Genomic DNA, 19,794 nt, shown 5'->3' on the forward strand with positions numbered 1-19,794 from the left:
CTATTTGGCTAAACTTAAACTTATTTTAAACAGTTGATAGAAGTTTAATAAGTTATTTTAAGAGGTGAGAATGTGTTATATTTTTATTAATAGAATATTTTATAAGTAACATAATGTCATGTGCATTAACTGGATTAGCTGGGAGAAGCTGTGCCAACCACATGAAGAGAGTGGATTAGGTTTTCGATCCCTGGTTGATACGAAAAACATCCTGGCAGGTAAACTAGCATGGAAGGCTTTGGAGGGTAAAACTTTATGGGCTAGAATTCGCAAGAGGCAAGTATGGAAATTTCTTAGATTCATCTCTTCTTTGGCGGGAACTTCACAACCACTTTCGAACTTTGACAAGCCACAGTAGATGGATCATGGGTAACGGTCATATGGACTTCTGGCGAGCCCCGCGATGTAAGGAAGAAAAACATCAACCCTAGATATATAGGAGGTTTCTCTCTTTGGTTCCGATTTGATAGAACTTGATGAAGAGAGCGAGAATGGACAAACTCGATATCTGGGAAACTTAAGGTGGCAGAGTATTGGGATCTTATTCGGCCGCATAACCCTTTGATTGATTTTTCAAAAAAGTTTGGCATCCCAATATTCCTCTTAAAATTGCTGCATTTTTCTGGAAATTAACTATCTTACGGTGCTCTCCCCGTCGACATGACCATGCGCCGTGGAGGTTGTACGTACGTCCACGCCCTTCAATGTGTCGGTGTTGTGCAAACCCTACCTTGGAAAGTTTAGCTCACTTATTTGCTAAATCAGACATCGTCCGAGGAGTTTGGAGTTACTTTGTATCGTCTTGGTATAAACCCTCCAATTATGGGTCGATGCAACATTTAGTCGGCTCGGACAGACAAGTTCAATACCAACACTCAAGAGGGTTTACTGGCTCTTGGAGTTTTAATGTTTGGTTGTTGGGAAATTTGGAAGAGCACAGATGTTCGGCAATATTCGAGGATATCCTGATGAACACTGGAACTATCATACAAAACATATACTCTCTCCGTGAGATTTGAATAAAATTATGATTGTCAAAGTGCCGATTGTCAAAGCTATTACACAAGCTCTTAACTTGTAGATTAAAGAACGGAGCTCTCCGAGAGGTCGCTGGATCAAATGAATTCCGCCATCTCCCTCTCGCGTGAAAATAAATGTGGATGGTCCAATGCAGGGGTAACGCTGCTCCGGGGGTGGCCTCATTAGAACATACCATGTGTGTGTGTGTGTGTGTGTGTGTGTGTGTAGACACACACATATATAAAAATCGAACAATATTCGAAATGAAATCGAACCCACATTTTGTGATATCAAATTATTTGAAGCATATGCCAATAGGCTACATGTGCATTAGCAAAAGTCATCATCTAATGATAACCTCCTTAAATTAATTATAAAAAAAAAAAGACAAACAAACATTAAATAGAACGATCATAATCGAAGCACATCCAAATCGCCATTGAACCACATTCAGAGCAACACACTTGGGAACTTGCATGAACCATGACCTGTTCAAACATATTCAAATAAGTAACTTTAATCCAAGAAGAATCAAACGATACTTGCAATAAACTCGATAGAGTTTATATTCGAGTTTATTGCAGTTAGTACCCCTGTGTTATATTGAATTGCTAAAAAAACTATCATATGTTATTTGATTGGCAAGAAAAAAAAATAAAAAATCATAGGGGTATTTTTGCCAAAAAAATAACTATCAAGAATTCGGGTACTAATTGCAATAAACTTGATATAACAGATATATGTATATTTAGTTTCGGCGAAATGGAAAAAAAAAACAAACCGGGGTCCGTAATGGTTTGAACGGCAAGGCCGCCGAAGTAGCAAGATGCACCGGCACTTCTAAACTGAGCCCAGAAAGAGCTGAATGCATAGCTTGCGTGCGAAACAATAGATATAGGCTCGTAGCACTCTTTACCGGGTGCCAGCCGGTCGCAAGTGCCGTTCCCCTGTCTGCACGCAAATTCCAATGCGGGCCCCAAATCGTCCGGGCTGGCCGTGCTTGCCACCACACACCATATCTTCCCATTGTAAGGCCCGTTGTTCGATGGCGCCGATAACTTTGTGTTGTTGTTTTCGTGGCTTGTCCCGGTTAAGTCCACCTAGGGCAAATCAAATACTTAGGTTAATTAGCAAAGTTTTTGCATAACTAAATTTATCTTGTTCCTTCCCTATTATTATTATTTTTTTTTCATATATTACATAGTTTCAATTTTAATTTATTGGTTAAACCCCCTCTATAATGCCTTTTTAGTACATAAATAGTTAGTTTTTTGGGATAGCTTGCTACAAAAATTTAATCATAGGGGTTTATTGCCAATAAAGTTAATATAGTTTTTTTTTTAACAATTAGGAAAAATAGTTGGGTGGCGAATGTAACAAACCGAAAAAAAAAAAAGACGAAAAAAGGTGCATATATATTTATACCTCGTAAATTGGGCTTCCAGTGTTACTGAGTAGGCCCCAATGCCTTTCCGTTCCGGGCCCCGGCTTCTGATTTTCGTCGTATAAAGAGAAAACAAAGGTTGGAATCTCGATTCCGGGTTTAGCCGGAGTCCCAATTGGCGGATCCGATGTCACTTTCGCCACAAGATTAGATACATAAGTAGCCGCATTGTATGCATTTGCACCCGGTTCATCAAAGTCCCCATCGTGGGGCCACCCTGTTTCCGCTATAGCAACCCTAACATTATTGAACCCGAGTTTCTGCATGGCGAAGTGGACCGAATCCAACATTTGGTCGAGAAGGTTTGTGTATGTAAGACCACTTACAGGGTCCTTATACGTCTCGTTAATCCCACTCTTCATGAGCGCATAATCAAGGCTCGTGTTCGTGGGATTAACGGACCAAGGGAAGTAGGTGTAGACATCCACGAAGAAAAAAGACTTGGTCGAATTCAAGAATCTCATCAACGGCACAATCACCTCTGCCGGAATGCTGGACCGGAATCGCGCGCTCGAAGGCGGGAATGTCGATTCCAACGCGTCCATGGCGAGGGGGGTCCCGACTTTGATGTTGTGGATCTGGTGCTTGTTGAGTGACTTCTTGATCCTCCGCATGGCGGGCACTAAATCGAGCCACAACTGTCGGTCGTTGTAGCTGAAAACCTCGTTCCCTACTAGAATGAACCGGATCTTGGTGCTCGGGTAGTGGGCGAGGACGTTGTCGTCGATCCACGCATCGGCGTGTGATTCGTTGGAGGCGATCGTCGAGATCTCTTGATTGGTGACCATGATGGTGACGTGGAGGTCCGTGTCGGACAGGAGCTTCAGGACTTCCGGATCGGCGTCGTAGAGCTTTACGTGGCCGGCTTTCATGGAGAGGAGGAGTTGGATCGATTCGTACGGCGATGGCAAGTTGTTGCCTAGTCGACCGTAGTTTACGCCGATCTTGTTCGAAGAATTCGAAGCACCCGAGCAAAAAGAGTAAAAAGACATGATGGAGAGTAGTAAAACTGCCTTCATCATCAGCCCTTTCATTGTGTGTGTGAATTTGATGTGTGGATTTGGAGATGGAAGGTAGAGAGGTATATATATGTAGTGGGAAGGGCTTTGAGAAACTGTTGAACTACCAAACTTGAGAATTTGTGAAGGTTATGATAAAAAAAAAACTTAGGTTTAGTTTGATTTTAGTTGGGATTATGAAATGGAGATAAAAAAGAAATAGACAACAGTAGTAATATATTGTATTATGAAGACAAAGAATATGAGTACTAAAGAATTAGGACATACTACAACTCATTGTCTTTAGATTTGGTTGTTTGTGTCATGTTTTTTTGGTTGTTGGCTAATAAAAATTCACATAAAAGGAAACGCCAATAGTGTGAAAAAAAATCCACAGAAGTACTATTAATTTAATTCCATAGTCCAAAAGTTTCATTTGGGCCTAAAATTGGGGCCTAATATAATGTTCTACTAGTCAAATTTCTTTTGTTTTCATACATTATGGAGTGATAGTCTTCTCCTCATTGACCTTGTGTAAATTCGAGTATAGTCATAGATTATATACGTGGGCGGAACCAGGATTTTTTGGTTTGAGAGGCTGAAAATTTGAGAGGGTTGATGAAAATCTGGCGAGGGTTTAGGGGCAGCGCTCCCGATTTTTTTTAGAGATATTTGTGAAAAAGACAACAAAAATAAGTAATTAGTTAAAGACATTGTCAAAAGAAATATTTATGGACATTAATAACATAAACTGTAATATAGAATTCATTAGTTCAGATCTGAATAAAAGTGTTTAGAAAAAATAAAAATCTTGAAATACATAGAAAATACGATAGATTGAAAACTTAAAGCATTGAGAAGAAAGAAGAAAAAAAAATACTTTCTTGTTTTATGTTTAATTATTCTTTTTATCGTGTGTTTTAATAGAGATTTAAGGATTGAGATTTAAAAAAAATATTTTACAGAATTAGCTATAATAGAAAATTAAATTAAAAAATTAAATCGTGATTTTTTTTTTTCTCTTCTAACGTTGCCATACATAAGCATTTGTAAATAAAATTAAAAAAAATCATTATATAATAAAATTTGATTTAAGAATATGCAAGCCTCTTACACCAAGACCTGGTGCAATTTTAATCATGTGTTGAAACATGAACTTCAAATTTTTGACAAAGCTCAATTACTTTGCATACCAAGTTTAATACTTATTCTGGAGAAAAAGATGTTTTAGAAATGTCATGTGGGATCAGATCCACTATATACTTTTGTTAAGTTCATGTTGCTTTACTACTGTATAATTGATCTATTGAATATATGTACATGATTTGGACTGCATTTAATTACTTTTATATTTGATTTTTACTTACAGTTAGTTATATTATTAGGTTTTACATTACTTCTAATAGCTTGCTTGGGTGTCTTTTGCAGGTAAACATGTGCATTTTGATGTGAAATGATTGAAAAGTACAATAGGAAAGCAAAAAAATTCAATGCAATTTATTTTTTCCACTGTATTCTTTTCTTAACATTTATATTGACAACAGTGTATCCAACAAATATAATTCATCGTGATAAGCGAATCGGGTCTATTTATTTCCGTCCCATAGGTTTTTACTTTACCTTATTCAAATTCAAACGATGCTTTCTTCGATACTAAGAGGTTTTTTTGATTGAATTAAAGGGTAGATAACATAAGAGATGCTCTATAAATTTTTTAAATTTGGATAAATTCAGAGTTTAAATATCATGCCAAATGTGTCGATATTTGGTATTTCAAGGATAACTTTATCATTCAACCTACAGTTGAGTTCATTCAATTGAACATCATTGACCGCGTTGACCAATTAACATTTTAGTTTTTCTTTTTCATTTTTCTTTTTCTATTGTCAACTCGGGGATTCAGTTATCCGATCAACAAATCATAATAATGGCCATCAACATAACATGGACGAAGGTAAACAAACAAAGCCCGCATGGGTATAGCTCAACTGGTTCTGGATGTGGTAAGTTGGTACAAGGTCATAGGATCGAATCCTTGCAGCTTCAGTGTGAGAATTTCAACTCCAATAAGGTTTGGTTCCTTGTGGGCACCAAGTCCGGATTCGCTGCCTTAACGGGCCGTTGAGTCATCATGATTTACAATCATCCATCAAATACTTATCGGGTCAAGGGATTGGGGCCCATAGGACAAGTGATTTCGCCTTTTGGTACAAGGTTAACGCAGCATAATAGAGGTCAATACAATAATAACATTCAACATACTATATTACTATATTAACAGTCAACGCAACAATATAGGCCGAAAAATAAAATAATATTAACCGATCAACACACTATAATAGTGTTTACTGAAAATAATTCTCCTAATTCTCCCGTCAAATTAAATTAAATTAAGAATGATTAAATTAGTTTATTGATTACACATTAGTGCATAATCAAATTTGACCTTAAGAGTTTCCCCAATCTCTGCCACTGATTATGTCATATTTAAGTTCTTATGTTAGCTATATAAACATAAACCAACCCTTAATTCATGCCACTGATTTAGCTATAACTATTTAATATATTTCACTATTGCAGAAGACCGATGTCGTTCTCATCGTAGTTGCAATAATTACTTGTTGGAAAGCAATATTAATCATCTTAAATTTTGACCAACCATTTAAAAAAAAGAAATACAATATAAAATACAAATTTATGCATTCACTGATGCACTGAAGTTTCAACTACTTCACATGATCAATTATTAATCACCAATTATTTGTAATCCTAATGTCGATCGGGTTATTAATATTGATTCAATGATTGCATAAATCTTTGACATTGTAATATACAGTTCTGATGATGCTAGAAATAGATTATCTTAAGTAGTCGAGATAGAGAGAGCTGAGAGAGCAATGTGGATCATTGCTCATGTGCTAGATGACCATGAGATATTTGTGAACAGAGAACACGTGAACTAGGCTGAGGGTTGATCCGGCGAAAACTCCTCCGACGCTCAAGTCAGACGTGCGGATATTGAAATAATTGAGAGAAGACGAATTGTCGTATTACTCAGATAATAGGGTGTATCTTTAATAAATGAATTATATTGTTATTTATACTTTAGTTGAGATTGTTTGTCACAAACCTTATTTGAAGGTGATTGGGCATCAGTGATAGTGGTCTTCAATATTTGACTCGTGGCCCAGTAGGTAAATAAATTATAAGCCCACTGGGTTGGCCCAATTAGGCATATCTTTCAGCCCCAACTCTCGAGTTGATGTGGGGGCCATGTTGAAATGGGTGTCGGATCGTGTTGTGAGTAAAAATTGTAGTAGTCGCCCGTTGGGGTATGGCTTGATGGTGTGCGAAAAATTTGTTGGAGCATGGGTTGGAGGGGTGCGAAGGCACGTTGGCGCATGGCCGGAGTTTTGCGATGGTAGTGCGAGGACGACCAAGTTGTCGTGATGCAAGTTGCTTGAGTTATCGGAGTTGTTTCGCGATGATGTAGTAGCATGGGGCGAGTTATCTCCTCGTGGGAGTTGTTATTTATTGACATTGTCAATTATTTGACGCGTTGCTTGTATGTGTTTACATATAGCCTTGTGCGTGATGTACTTGATGAGTAGATCAGGCTCTCAAGATTTTTTGATGGGGATCGTTCCCCTTGTTAGACCTCGTAGGTTGTATGTATGTTAGGACCGTGGCCACGTTTTAATGAAGGACCCGTCGAAAACAAGTAGAGAATTTTGAGTAATCAAACTGACCAGGCTATATAGATTCTCATAATATGTCTGTTGGGGTTTTTAAATAAAAATAATATTTTACTAAATATTTTCTTTGACCAATTTATGAAGTAATTGTGACCAACATTTTGAAACATAAAAAAACAAGGTTATGTTTGTTAAGCTTTCCAAATTCTTTTCACACTTTCCCCAAAATGAAAATTATCTTTTCACACTATTTTCAAAAACTTTCCCCAAAACAAATTCAAATATTTCTCTCTCTAACAAACATGATTTGACCGCTACAGTGAAAATTGTCTTCACTAAAATACAAAATCAAATCACTTTATCTTTTAAATTCTTCTTCCAAAATACCTTTTTCCAACACCTTTCAGACATGATTTGACTTGCTACAGTACAAATTGTCTCCTCCCAAAACACAAACAAACTTTATTTAATTTTCAAATTCTTCTCCCAAAACATCTTTCCCCAAAATAAAATGGAAATGGAAGCCCAAAAGCTTACCAAACAGAGCCTTTATTTGCCTCATAAAACCTCCATAAATTTCCCTAATTCTATATTAAATATATCTTTTATGATTATCTTATGTTACACTATAAAAGGGTGGCTTTATGGCTTGAAAAAATGTAAGAGATAACATAAAGAGTGAATGAAAAATGTATTTAAAAAAGATCATATATTCTTTACATATATTGAGCTCTTGTTGTGTGTCGCGTGTAAGCTTCTACTTCACTCGAATGTGTAATTTCGGTGAAGTTACAACGAAGAGATAGGCTGGGCTGTTGTATCCCATAGGCGACACGATCAAAACCTTTTTGCACCTCATTAGAGAAGGGGTCGTGAAATTCGTCTTAAGAGAGCGAAATAGTCCGCGCCTGACCTTGCCTATCTTTATTATATTATGTATATTATTGCAGCTAATTATCAACTATGAAAAGAGAGAGCAAATGGAGTTCGATCATCATCCCACAAGTTTTATGATCAATCGTCAAATTGCAGCCGTGGTTCCAACAATTTAAGACGAATTTTAAAACCCGTGATAATGAACTTTGGCGATGATCCAAAATAGGAGACATTTCAGCCCTCGATATGAAACCATTTTTATATTTTGGTCTTTAGTTGACGAAAAAATTAATGATCCTATTATTGTTGTAGGTGAATTTTCATGTAATTCACGAGTTTATACTTTGAGGTCAGTTTCGGACCTGATAATGTACGAATTTGAGAGTGTGTAAAACACGAAAGCTTTAGGCATTTCTATTGGCTGTTCGAAACATCTTGAATCATCGAACGAGAGAGATGTGCTCCAAATACCGAGCTACTGCTGCAGCTGCCAAATTGTGCGCCTTTTGAGGTATCGAAAGAATTCGTAATTGAAAATTATCGAATCAGGTATGTACTCTGTGTCCACATTATTTATGATGTTTTTAGTAGTATAATAATGTGTGATGAACAATAGTAGGAAACTTTAATATGATTGAGAATCATAAATAATTTGAGATTAGATGAGTGTAAACATGTGCATTCGTGCTTCTATGTTGGGCATGTTATTATTAATTTATTATCATTATTATTATATTATATTCTTGGAATTGGATGAGTATATAATTGCAACACTGTATGTATTCATACATCGGAATGTTTAGAGGACCTATTACCATAAGTGAATGCAATTTGCATATGTGCATGACAACATGAGTTTAAAATTTGGTTCATTCAACTGTTTTAATTTGTTTTTGTATTGAAACTAAATGCATGTTTTGACTGTGTTGAATATATTTGAAGCATTAACGTTCATATACATATTACGATACATATATAGAAGTTTACAAGATGTTGCTGCAATTTATGATAAATTCAATATAAGTAAAGCATGTTTTGTACAGGAAAAAGGAAAACATAAGATTTAATTTTGCATGTGCCTATCTCTTGAAAATGGGAATTGGAAATATGTGAGCTTGCTAAATTGCCGCTGATTCGTAAAGAATCACTTTGTTTAGTCATGAGACACTTTCTATATGAAAAATATTTTGAGAAATAGTGGGGTTATTAGTGTGATATTTTTCTATGAAGAAAATAATTTATTAAATTGAGAAATAGTGGTGGTCTTATAAGAGAGCATGATCATATGATTAAATATTTTATGTATTGTTTAAATATTGAGAAATAATGGGGGTTTTAGTAGGGGTGGTAAACGAGCTGAGCCCGCTCGCAAACTCGACGAGCCGACTCGAAAAAAGCTCGAACTCGAGCTCGGGTTTTTCGCGCTCGAGCTCGAGCTCACGAGCTCGAGCTTCGGACGAGCTCAAGCTCGAGCCCAAAATTAGTTGTTCGGCAGCTCGCGAGCCGGCTCGCGAGCTGCTGCCTTCTCTCTTTTTTTTTTTCTTTATATATATATATATATATATATATATATATATATATATATATATATATATATATATATATATATATATATATATATATGTTATTCTTATTCTTATTATTATTATTAACTAAATAGTAAATAGTCTATAATAATAATTAAATATATCTAGTATTTAAATAGAAACAAATCTATATTACTTAAATAATTCATAATAATATAAAATATTATAATAATAATAATAGAAAATATATATATATATATATATATATATATATATATATATATATATATATATATATATATATATATATATATATATATATATATATATATATATATAACTAGAGTTCGTTATTTATTTTATAATTTTTTTTTATTTTCCGATGAAAAATTTTTAATAAAAAATAAAATAATTTTAATAAAAAAATTAAATAATAAAAAAAAAATTAAATAAGCCTGAGCTCGAGCTCGAGCTGGCCAAAAGAGCCGAGCTTGGCTCGTTCCCACCCCTAGGTTTTAGTATCTACCCATATAAGCATGTTAGAATTGAATTTGACGTGGTCATGTTTCATTGCTCATCTTATGATTGCATGTTGTTATAGTGATAGTGTGGATATTGATCTGCGAAAATAAATTTGACAAAAGTAATGCTTATGATTTGTGAGGCGAAACATATTTTTTTAATTTTTCAATATTGTTGATTATTGAAAATCTAAGGAAGATGAATTATATTCCAATTTATTACCTTGTCCGAATGACTATATGTCAATAATTTATAAGTCAAAATTCATATCAATTTTGATTGATTGTTTTGACATTAGCCTGTGAAGAGGTCAGTTGATACCGAATGTGATATATAAAATTCTAGTGAGAATAAATTAAATGCTTTGTGCTTTGATAAATATGATTGAGAAAAATCAAATGCTTTGTGCTTTAATAAATGAGATTGAAAAACTGCAGTTGGCATTTTGCGAGAATCTTTTAATGGAATCTGGAACCATTAAAAGAAAATACAATACTGTGAATCTATGTGAAAAAACACTTGAAATTTTAAGTGAAATTATATGAGAAATGGTTAATAAACCATAAAGTGTATGAGACTAAATTTGTGAAATTATATTTCACATTATTTCAGAAATTATCTGAAATGCATCGAGGGGGATTGGATTAAAGCCTAATATATTTTGTAAAGTTGTTGATGAGGATACTACCGCCTAGGGGCTAAAGATCCTACGAACTAGGCGAAGTAAAACGAATCTGAAAGCAATTTGATAGTGATAAATTATCCATCCCTATGGTGTGTGTGCACTAATAAAGCTCGTAACGAATTGTGAGGTTGAGACTTTGATCTCTTAATGAGTTCTATAGCCTGAATGGGTGGGATGTTGGAGTTACGTAAACATCCTTGATAGAATTCACCTTGTGAGTGTGGAAGTGGGGCCGCTTCCTATGAGAATTATAGGTTATTCTCTAGAGCTCTCACGAGAAATGGGTTAAAGCATATGGCCATTAACGTGTTGGATTTAGAAGCTTCGATCGGGACACTTTGAGTGCGTGCAATATGATTCTACGTGCCCCAAGGGTCACTGTTTCAAGGCTAAGTCCACTTTGATTCTAGTACGTGAAACATATTGTATTAAGTGAAGGTTTTAAGACATTGTTCACTTTCATTATGCATAATATTCCGCAAGAGCTCAAGCATTATTATTTTTATTAAAATAGTGGGAGATTGTTGGGGTTTTTAATAAAAATAATATTTTACTAAATATTTTTTTTAACCAATTTATGAAGTAAGTTTGATCAACATTTTGAAACATACAAAAACTTTATTTGCCTCATAAAACCTCTATAAATATCCCTAATTCTATATTAAATATATCTTTTATGATTACCCTATGTTACACTATAAAAGGGTGGCTTTATGGCTTGAAAAAATGTAAGAGAGAACATAAAGAGTGATTGAAAAATGTATTTAAAAAAGATCATATATTATATACATATATTGAGCTCTTGTTGTGTGTCGGGTGTAAGCTTCTTCTTCACTCGAACGTGCAATTTTGGTGAAGTTACACCCGAGAGATAGGCTGAGCTGTTGTATCCCACAGGCGACACGATCGGAACCTTTTTGCACCTCATTAAAGAAGCGGTCATGAAATTCGTCTTAATAGAGCGACCTTGTCCGCGCCTCACCTTGCCTATCTTCATTATATTATGTATATTATTGCAGCTAATTATCAACTATGAAAAGATAGAGAAAATGGAATTCGATCCTCTTCCCACAAGTTTTATGATCAATCGTCAAATTGCAGCCGTGGTTCCAACTATGTCTAAGTGTTCCTAGGGTTGTAACCGTGCTAACTTGAGCTTGTGATTGTGTACTGAATTGCGAGCGAGTTGTCTCGTCAAGAGAGTTGTCTCGCATCACGTCTTATTACCGAGCGAGCTAGGTGGCTCCTCGTGGGAGTTGCCTTGCAACGAGTTCGTAGTGCCGAGCGAGTTGGCTCCTCGTGAGAGTTGTCTCGCTGCGGGTTTTAGTACCGAGTGAGTTGGCTCATCGTGGGAGTTGTCTCACTGCGGGATGTAGTGCCGAGCGAGTTGGCTCCTCGTGGGTATTGTGTCGCTGCGGGCTGTAGTACCGAGCGAGTTAGCTCCTCGTGGGAGTTGTCTCGCTGCAGGTTGTAATACCGAGCGAGTTGGCTCCTCGTGGGAGTTGTCTCGCTGCGGGTTGTAGTGCCGAGAGAGTTGGCTCCTCGTGGGAGTTGCCTCACAACGGGTTGTAGGACAGAGCGATTTGTCTCCTCGTGGGAGTTCTCTCGCTGCGGGTTCGTAGTATCGAGCGAGTTGGCTCCTCGTGGGAGTTGTCTCCTTGTGGGTTTGTAGCGCCGAGCGAGTTGTCTCGCAAGCCCCCCAATCTCGAGTTGATGTGGGAGCCAAGTTGAAAAGGATGCCTGATCGTGTCGAGAGTAGATCGGTGTTGTAGTGTTCCGTTAATCGTTGGCGTGGCGTGGAGAAATAATAATTTTTATTTGCCTATTGGAGAGCGCGAGCGATTTGGTGAGCGCGTTGAAATTCACACGCGATTTGGTGAAGCGTGCGTGATTTGGTGAAGCACGTAAAAATTCGGACGCGATTTGGTGGAGCGCGTTGAAATTCGTGCGTGATTAGACAGCCTTGGAAGCCACGTGAATTGCCATGTGAGAGGAGCCTCGCGAATTAGAGCCGCGCGGCTTGAAGATGCGTGAATTTCCATGTGAGAGGAGCCGCGCGAATGTTGTGTGAGGAGGAGCCGTGCACGGAGCCCGAGGCGAGGAAAGAAAAATGAGGGCTGCAGGTCTTGGGACGCGCGATTTGACCGGTGCGTGTCAGACACGCGTGCGCCACACGCACGCGCGTGGCTACCACGCGCGCGTGCTGTGCACGCATTCTTCTCTCTCCTTTTTTTTTTTCTTTTCGGCTCCGCGCGATTGGCGCGTGTATTGCATGCACGCGTGTTGTTTCCGCTATCATCGCCCTTAAGGATTCTTTCACTCATTTGAACCTTCAAGGGTAGCTCGAGCTGAGGGGCACGAGCTTAGAGTTTGAGCAGGGAATGCAAAGGGTCCAATGCACGCGAGATGAAGGGTTAAGCAATCAAGGAGAAACATGTAGATGGGAGCTCCAGGGGTTCGAGCTCTACTGAAGCGAGCTCCTTTGATGTCGCCGTTGATGTGCATGCATGGTATATGCGAGCTTCTTTGATGTGAACTCTAAGGTTGCGAACACTTCTGATGCGAGCACTGTGGAATGGATCTCTCCGATGTGATACGAGACCAAAACCTTCTCACGCTCTAGTCCGAAATTGTGGAGAATGAGAGAAACCAAAAGTTGAATAAATTGTTACATACCTGACTAATTAGTTTTTTGGGTACTTATGGGTGTAAATTAAAAAGTTAGATTAAAATAAAAATAACTAATCATCTAATTGATGGACTCAAGTCATTAATTGTATATTATGCTTTAAAGACATATATCAAATAATTGGACCTGTCCCAAAATGACCGGTCAATATTAAACAATTGGCCCTCGTTTACTCATTATTTATTCATTTTAAATCTATCCCATTTATTATATTGTTTTATAATCTCAATTCTTAATTTCTAGGGCTGGCAATCAGGCCGTGTGAGCCGAGCTGGGGTCGACTCAAGCTCATATACCATCGGACCTTATTATTATAGGCTCAAGCTCAAATCGGGCCTCATGCCTATAGGCTCAAACTCGGTTAACGTATTTTTTCGGGTTTCGAGTTTATATCGGACTTATATCAAACAATAGATAAATTACATATTTTACAACTTTGCAGTCGGACATGTTAAAGAAAAACAAAAAAAAACCTCGCAGTCTAAGAAAAAAATCTAGAATATTCATTAAAAACCAAAATAAGATTAAAAAACAAAACAAAACATAAACCATAGTATGTTCATTAAAACAAAATACAAAATAAGGCTTAATGTTGCACATGTTTAATCCTTAATTAATTAAACGAAAAAAGGCATCCGAGTCCAAAATGAATAAAATCATAAAATAAAATAACTACAAGCAATTCTAAATGTCCTAACTCTTTTTGAAAATTTTGAGACCTAAAAAAGAAAATTAAAAAAAAAAAGAGAATATAGTAATTTAGTCGGGCTTTATTTGGGTTGATTCATGGTAAGTTCAAACTCGGCTCATAGTTTAATCAGGTTTAATAAAATGGTTCAAACTCGACCCGACTCACAATTTATCGGGTTCGGCTCAAATAAAATCGGGCCGTGTTATCGGGCTTCGGATAGGCCCGGCTCAATTGCCGGTCCTACTAATTTCTACTAAAACAAAAACATAATCTAACGTAACATTATTATTTCCTAATAGTATGTTTTATTTATCAGGTTACATTACTCTGAATATTATGAGTTTCAACCTATCAGATTTATATCTATTGCTAAATGTTGTTCCCGGTATATAAAACGGGTAGTGAACTTAGTAAAGTGGTCGGACAAATTAATTTAGTGTGAATACGAAAAGATTAGCCGATGCGAGAAAACTCTTTCCTTAAGACAATATTGCCCCGTTACGGTGCTTACGGTTATTTGACGATTGTCTCCCAAGATACAACGGCTAACTCGGCATATGAGCACTCAAAATCCCGAGTACAACGAACGTTACTTTGTGTCTCAAACTCTCGAATCGAATACGGAAGAAAATATTCTACGAATAATATTTACGGGCTAAAGAAAGAAGAATTCCATAGAACAAAATTATGGAATTGAATTGATTTTTTTTTATGTTGTCTTTAAATCAAACATGTGGAGTTTTTATTTATAAGTTTACAATGGTTGTGATTAATGAACACAACCCTTAGGAAATTAAACAAGTGAAGAGGTGTGGCCACACCTCTTCATATTGTCACACATATTTGATCAAATAGGTGCCTAAAAACTTTTTTATAATTTCCATTTAAAAATTATTTTATTTTATAAAATAAAATTCCCAACACTAAATTGTTTTTAAAAAAGATCACGAATTCAACTAATCTACGTACATTACAAATCTCTTATTCTAAGGAATTCTAATTATCATATTGCGTAAATAATATATTATAACTTATTTTATGAATATCTTAAATGTTTATTTATTTGTATATTTTTTTCAAAACCATCTTTGTAAAAAATCGGGTGCGGTGCCCCGAGTCCCCTAATATGTTTCTCTCTCAAATTCTCGGCCCCCAATCAAAAAATCCACCGGGCGTGCCAAAATTTGTAACAACAAATTCTTATCTGCGATATAAATAAACAAGAAAAATTGAACAAAGATGATTTATTGAATTAAAATAAATAAATTGCGGGTTACAATCTCTATTTCAATCCTCTGATTCTTCTCTCTAGAATAATATTAATTATATTTGTTTGACTTTGAATTTCGGAGTCGGGTCGTTGACTTGATCTTCTCCGGATTTGATTTTGGATTTGAATAACGTTTTCCAAGGGTCTTGCGACTTGAATCTCGGATCGAACGTTGAACTTTGATTGAATTTGACTTGAAGATCTTGAAATTCTTGATGGATTTGGCCCTTCAATCTTCCAATGATCTTGACTTGAATTGATTAACGTTAATCCGAAGGTTTGGCACCGTTATCTCGGATCGAACGCCGAATTTGATGAAGAACGCCTTGAATTTGCTCAAGAACACCTTGAATTTGACGAAGAACACTTTGAATGTAGAGAGAGAATCTTACCTCCTACGAATTCTTCTTCCTTGCTTCTTGAATTGTAGAGAGAATTTTTTTGCTCCTACGGTTTCTGCTCCTTCAGTTGTGTTTTGAATTGTGTATGGAGGGTCCCTATTTATAGTGGTATAATAAGAGTCCTACGTGAAGTCTTCTTGATGACGTGGCGCGATTTGATTAGCTCTGATTTAAATTGATATTTATCTCTTGTAACTTGGAAGAGAAGAAACAATTATATTGGCCAATAATTAATTGATATTTATCTCTTTATAACTTGAGAGAAAAGAAATAATCTTATTGGCCAATATATATTTAATATCAATTATTTATTTAAATTAGAAATTAATTTAATTAAATTCCAAAAATATATAATTGATAAAAATATATATGTGACCGCATACATACGGGTCTTCAATTGGCATTTAAGTCCTTTGGCTATGTTAATTACACAAATGCCATTGGATCAAACTTTATTCCATATATAATTTAGCCATTTAATTGGCTTAAATTTTATTCGTCTACAAAATGCCCCCACTTCTAGTCTCGGCAAAGAACATATTGAATGTTGTGAGACAAGACTTGAAGTACTTTTATTTCCTTTCATTTGCTTGCTTCAAAACCCCTTTCCTCAATTTTGGGGTGTAATTTAATAAATCCTTCACCTTGAGGGACTTAACTAATAAGTCATATTCTTTTGGCTTTAGTGAAGGACCCAACTGCAAATACATTTTTCTTGACTTGAGGATCTATTTGAAATTATCCTTTCATTTCAAGGGCCCAATTGTAGTTTTAGTTTTGATTGGAGAAATAATCCATGACCTCGAGCATGCATTTTATCTAACACCATGTGTTTCAACTTTTGGTAATAAATTGGACCCACGAAAATATATGCTTGCAGAGGTTCGCCGGTAATGGCTGAATAGAGGAAGTCTTTGCCATTGTAGCTAAAACCGTTCTTCACTAGGGTTTCACTTATAGTCTCGACTTCATCTGCATGTCCCACTGGGCGTGCCAAAATTTGTAACAACAAATTCTTATCTGCAATATAAACAAACAAGAAAAATTGAATAAAGATGATTTTATTGAATTAAAATAAATAAATTGCGGGTTACAATCTCTATTTCAATCCTCTGATTCTTCTCTCTAGAATAATATTAATTATATTTGTTTGACTTTGAATTTCGGAGTCGGGTCGTTGACTTGATCTTCTTCGGATTTGATTTTGGATTTGAATAACGTTTTCCAAGGGTCTTGCGACTTGAATCTCGGATCGAACGTTGAACTTTGATTGAATTTGACTTGAAGATCTTGAAATTCTTGATGGATTTGGCCCTTCAATCTTCCAATGATCTTGACTTGAATTGATTAACGTTAATCCGAAGGTTTGGCACCGTTATCTCGGATCGAACGCCGGATTTGATGAAGAACGCCTTGAATTTGCTCAAGAACACCTTGAATTTGACGAAGAACACTTTGAATGTAGAGAGAGAATCTTACCTCCTACGAATTCTTCTTCCTTGCTTCTTGAATTGTAGAGAGAATTTTTTTGCTCCTACGGTTTCTGCTCCTTCAGTTGTGTTTTGAATTGTGTAGGGAGGGTCCCTATTTATAGGGTATAATAAGAGTCCTACATGAAGTCTTCTTGATGACGTGGCGCGATTTGATTGGCTCTGATTTAAATTGATATTTATCTCTTGTAACTTGGAAGAGAAGAAACAATTATATTGGCCAATAATTAATTGATATTTATCTCTTTATAACTTGAGAGAAAAGAAATAATCTTATTGGCCAATATTTATTTAATATCAATTATTTATTTAAATTAGAAATTAATTTAATTAAATTCCAAAATATATAATTACCAAAACCCCCCTGAGGTAAGCCTAAATAACGAAAATCCCCCCCATGTTCTCGTAATTATGAAAACCCCCCTGAGGTATGCAGACGTCTTACAAATCGCTCTAACGGTGTTAGACTCAATAGAATCTTTTTGATTCTCCCGAATATTCCTCCCATAATACCAATTTTGCCCTTGTACACAAAATTACCCTTAGGGGGGTAATTGTAAGCATTTTATTTAATGAGGGGTCATTATGAATGTACAAAATACTTATTTTTCTTAAATTAAACCCAAATATAATCAATCATTATGAATGTACAATGTATTTTTATTGGATTAAAAAAAATCAATGAATGAGATTTCAAAATTTAATTATTTTTTATATATAAAATTAAATATTTTAAAATTCGAGAAATACAACCATGCATCATTCACGCTAAAAGCATAAATCCGTATGAATACTCCTCTGGATAAATAAAATCAATTAAAATATATAAATAAAAAAATAGGGCAATTAATTTTATATATAAAAAATAATTAAATTTTGAAATCTCATTCATTGATTTTTTTAATCCAATAAAAATACATTGTACATTCATAATGATTGATTATATTTGGGTTTAATTTAAGAAAAATATATAAATAAAAAAAATAAAAAATTATAATATCAAACTATCAATACAAATTACAAAGTAATAAATAAATTTATAAAAGCAATAAATCATCAACTGAAAGGGATGTCAGGGGGGATTTTCGTTATTTAGGCTTACCTCAGGGGGGTTTTGGTAATTTGTCCTTTATTTTTTACATATTTAACAGAAGGATATAATAGACATTTCACGTTTTCGGTTAAAAAAATTCGGTCAACCGTTAGTCAAGGGGGGTTTTTGTAATTACGAGAACATGGGGGGGGATTTTCGTTATTTAGGCTTACCTCAGGGGGGTTTTCGTAATTTGCCCAAAAATATATATGTGATCGCATACATACGGGTCTTCAATTGGCATCTAAGTCCTTTGGCTATGTATAATTACACAAATGCCATTGGATCAAACTTTATTCCATATATAATTTAGCCATTTAATTGGCTTAAATTTTATTCGTCTACAAAATGCCCCCACTTCTAGTCTCGGCGAAGAACATATTGAATGTTTGTGAGACGAGACTTGAAGTACTTATATTTCCTTTAATTTGCTTGCTTCAACACCCCTTTCCTCAATTTTGGGGTGTAATTTAATAAATCCTTCACCTTGAGGGACTTAACTAATAAGTCATATTCTTTTGGCTTTAGTGAAGGACCCAACTGCAAATACATTTTTCTTGACTTGAGGATCTATTTGAAATTATCCTTTCATTTCAAGGGCCCAATTGTAGTTTTAGTTTTGATTGGAGAAATAATCCATGACCTCGAGCATGCATTTTATCTAACACCATGTGTTTCAACTTTTGGTAATAAATTGGACCCACGTAAATATATGCTTGCAGAGGTTCCCCGGTAATGTCTGAATAGAGGAAATCTTTGCCATTGTAGCTAAAACCGTGCTTCACTAGGGTTTCACTTATAGTCTCGACTTCATCTGCATGTCCCACTGGGCGTGCCAAAATTTGTAACAACAAATTTTTATATGCGATATAAACAAACAAGAAAAATTGAATAAAGATGATTTTATTGAATTAAAATAAATAAATTGCGGGTTACAATCTCTATTTCAATCCTCTGATTCTTCTCTCTAGAATAATATTAATTATATTTGTTTGACTTTGAATTTCGGAGTCGGGTCGTTGACTTGATCTTCTCCGGATTTGATTTTGGATTTGAATAACGTTTTCCAAGGGTCTTGCGACTTGAATCTCGGATCGAACGTTGAACTTTGATTGAATTTGACTTGAAGATCTTGAAATTCTTGATGGATTTGGCCCTTCAATCTTCCAATGATCTTGACTTGAATTGATTAACGTTAATCCGAAGGTTTGGCACCGTTATCTCGGATCGAACGCCGGATTTGATGAAGAACGCCTTGAATTTGCTCAAGAACACATTGAATTTGACGAAGAACACTTTGAATGTTGAGAGAGAATCTTACCTCCTACGAATTCTTCTTCCTTGCTTCTTGAATTGTAGAGAGAATTTTTTTGCTCCTACGGTTTCTGCTCCTT

General features: G+C 35.6%; 1 protein-coding gene across 1 annotated transcript; it reads right to left on the minus strand.

Moving 5' to 3' along the window:
• Positions 1-1,284: 1,284 nt before the first annotated feature.
• LOC105964535 (putative glucan endo-1,3-beta-glucosidase A6) lies at positions 1,285-3,538 on the minus strand. The gene is made up of 3 exons (XM_012989041.2): positions 2,446-3,538; positions 1,802-2,120; positions 1,285-1,508 (listed from the first exon to the last, which is right to left on the minus strand). Exons 1-3 carry the CDS (start codon positions 3,496-3,498, stop codon positions 1,471-1,473), a joined length of 1,410 nt encoding a protein of 469 aa, XP_012844495.2. The 5' UTR covers positions 3,499-3,538; the 3' UTR covers positions 1,285-1,470.
• Positions 3,539-19,794: the final 16,256 nt, after the last annotated feature.

This window comes from Erythranthe guttata, chromosome 7 (genome assembly GCF_056151865.1).
Source record: "Erythranthe guttata isolate IM_541 chromosome 7, IM_541, whole genome shotgun sequence".
Taxonomy (NCBI): domain Eukaryota; kingdom Viridiplantae; phylum Streptophyta; class Magnoliopsida; order Lamiales; family Phrymaceae; genus Erythranthe; species Erythranthe guttata.

Bases quoted from the DNA above. Each gene is read 5' to 3' on its own strand.
- LOC105964535 (XM_012989041.2), bottom strand. From the start codon at position 3,498: ATGAAAGGGCTGATGATGAAGGCAGTTTTACTACTCTCCATCATGTCT. The intron at 2,121-2,445 runs GTATAAATATAT...GATTTGCCCTAG, and splicing joins CTGGAAGCCCAATTTACGAG to GTGGACTTAACCGGGACAAG. The intron at 1,509-1,801 runs GTTTGTTTTTTT...ATGTTTGAACAG, and splicing joins TCAAACCATTACGGACCCCG to GTCATGGTTCATGCAAGTTC.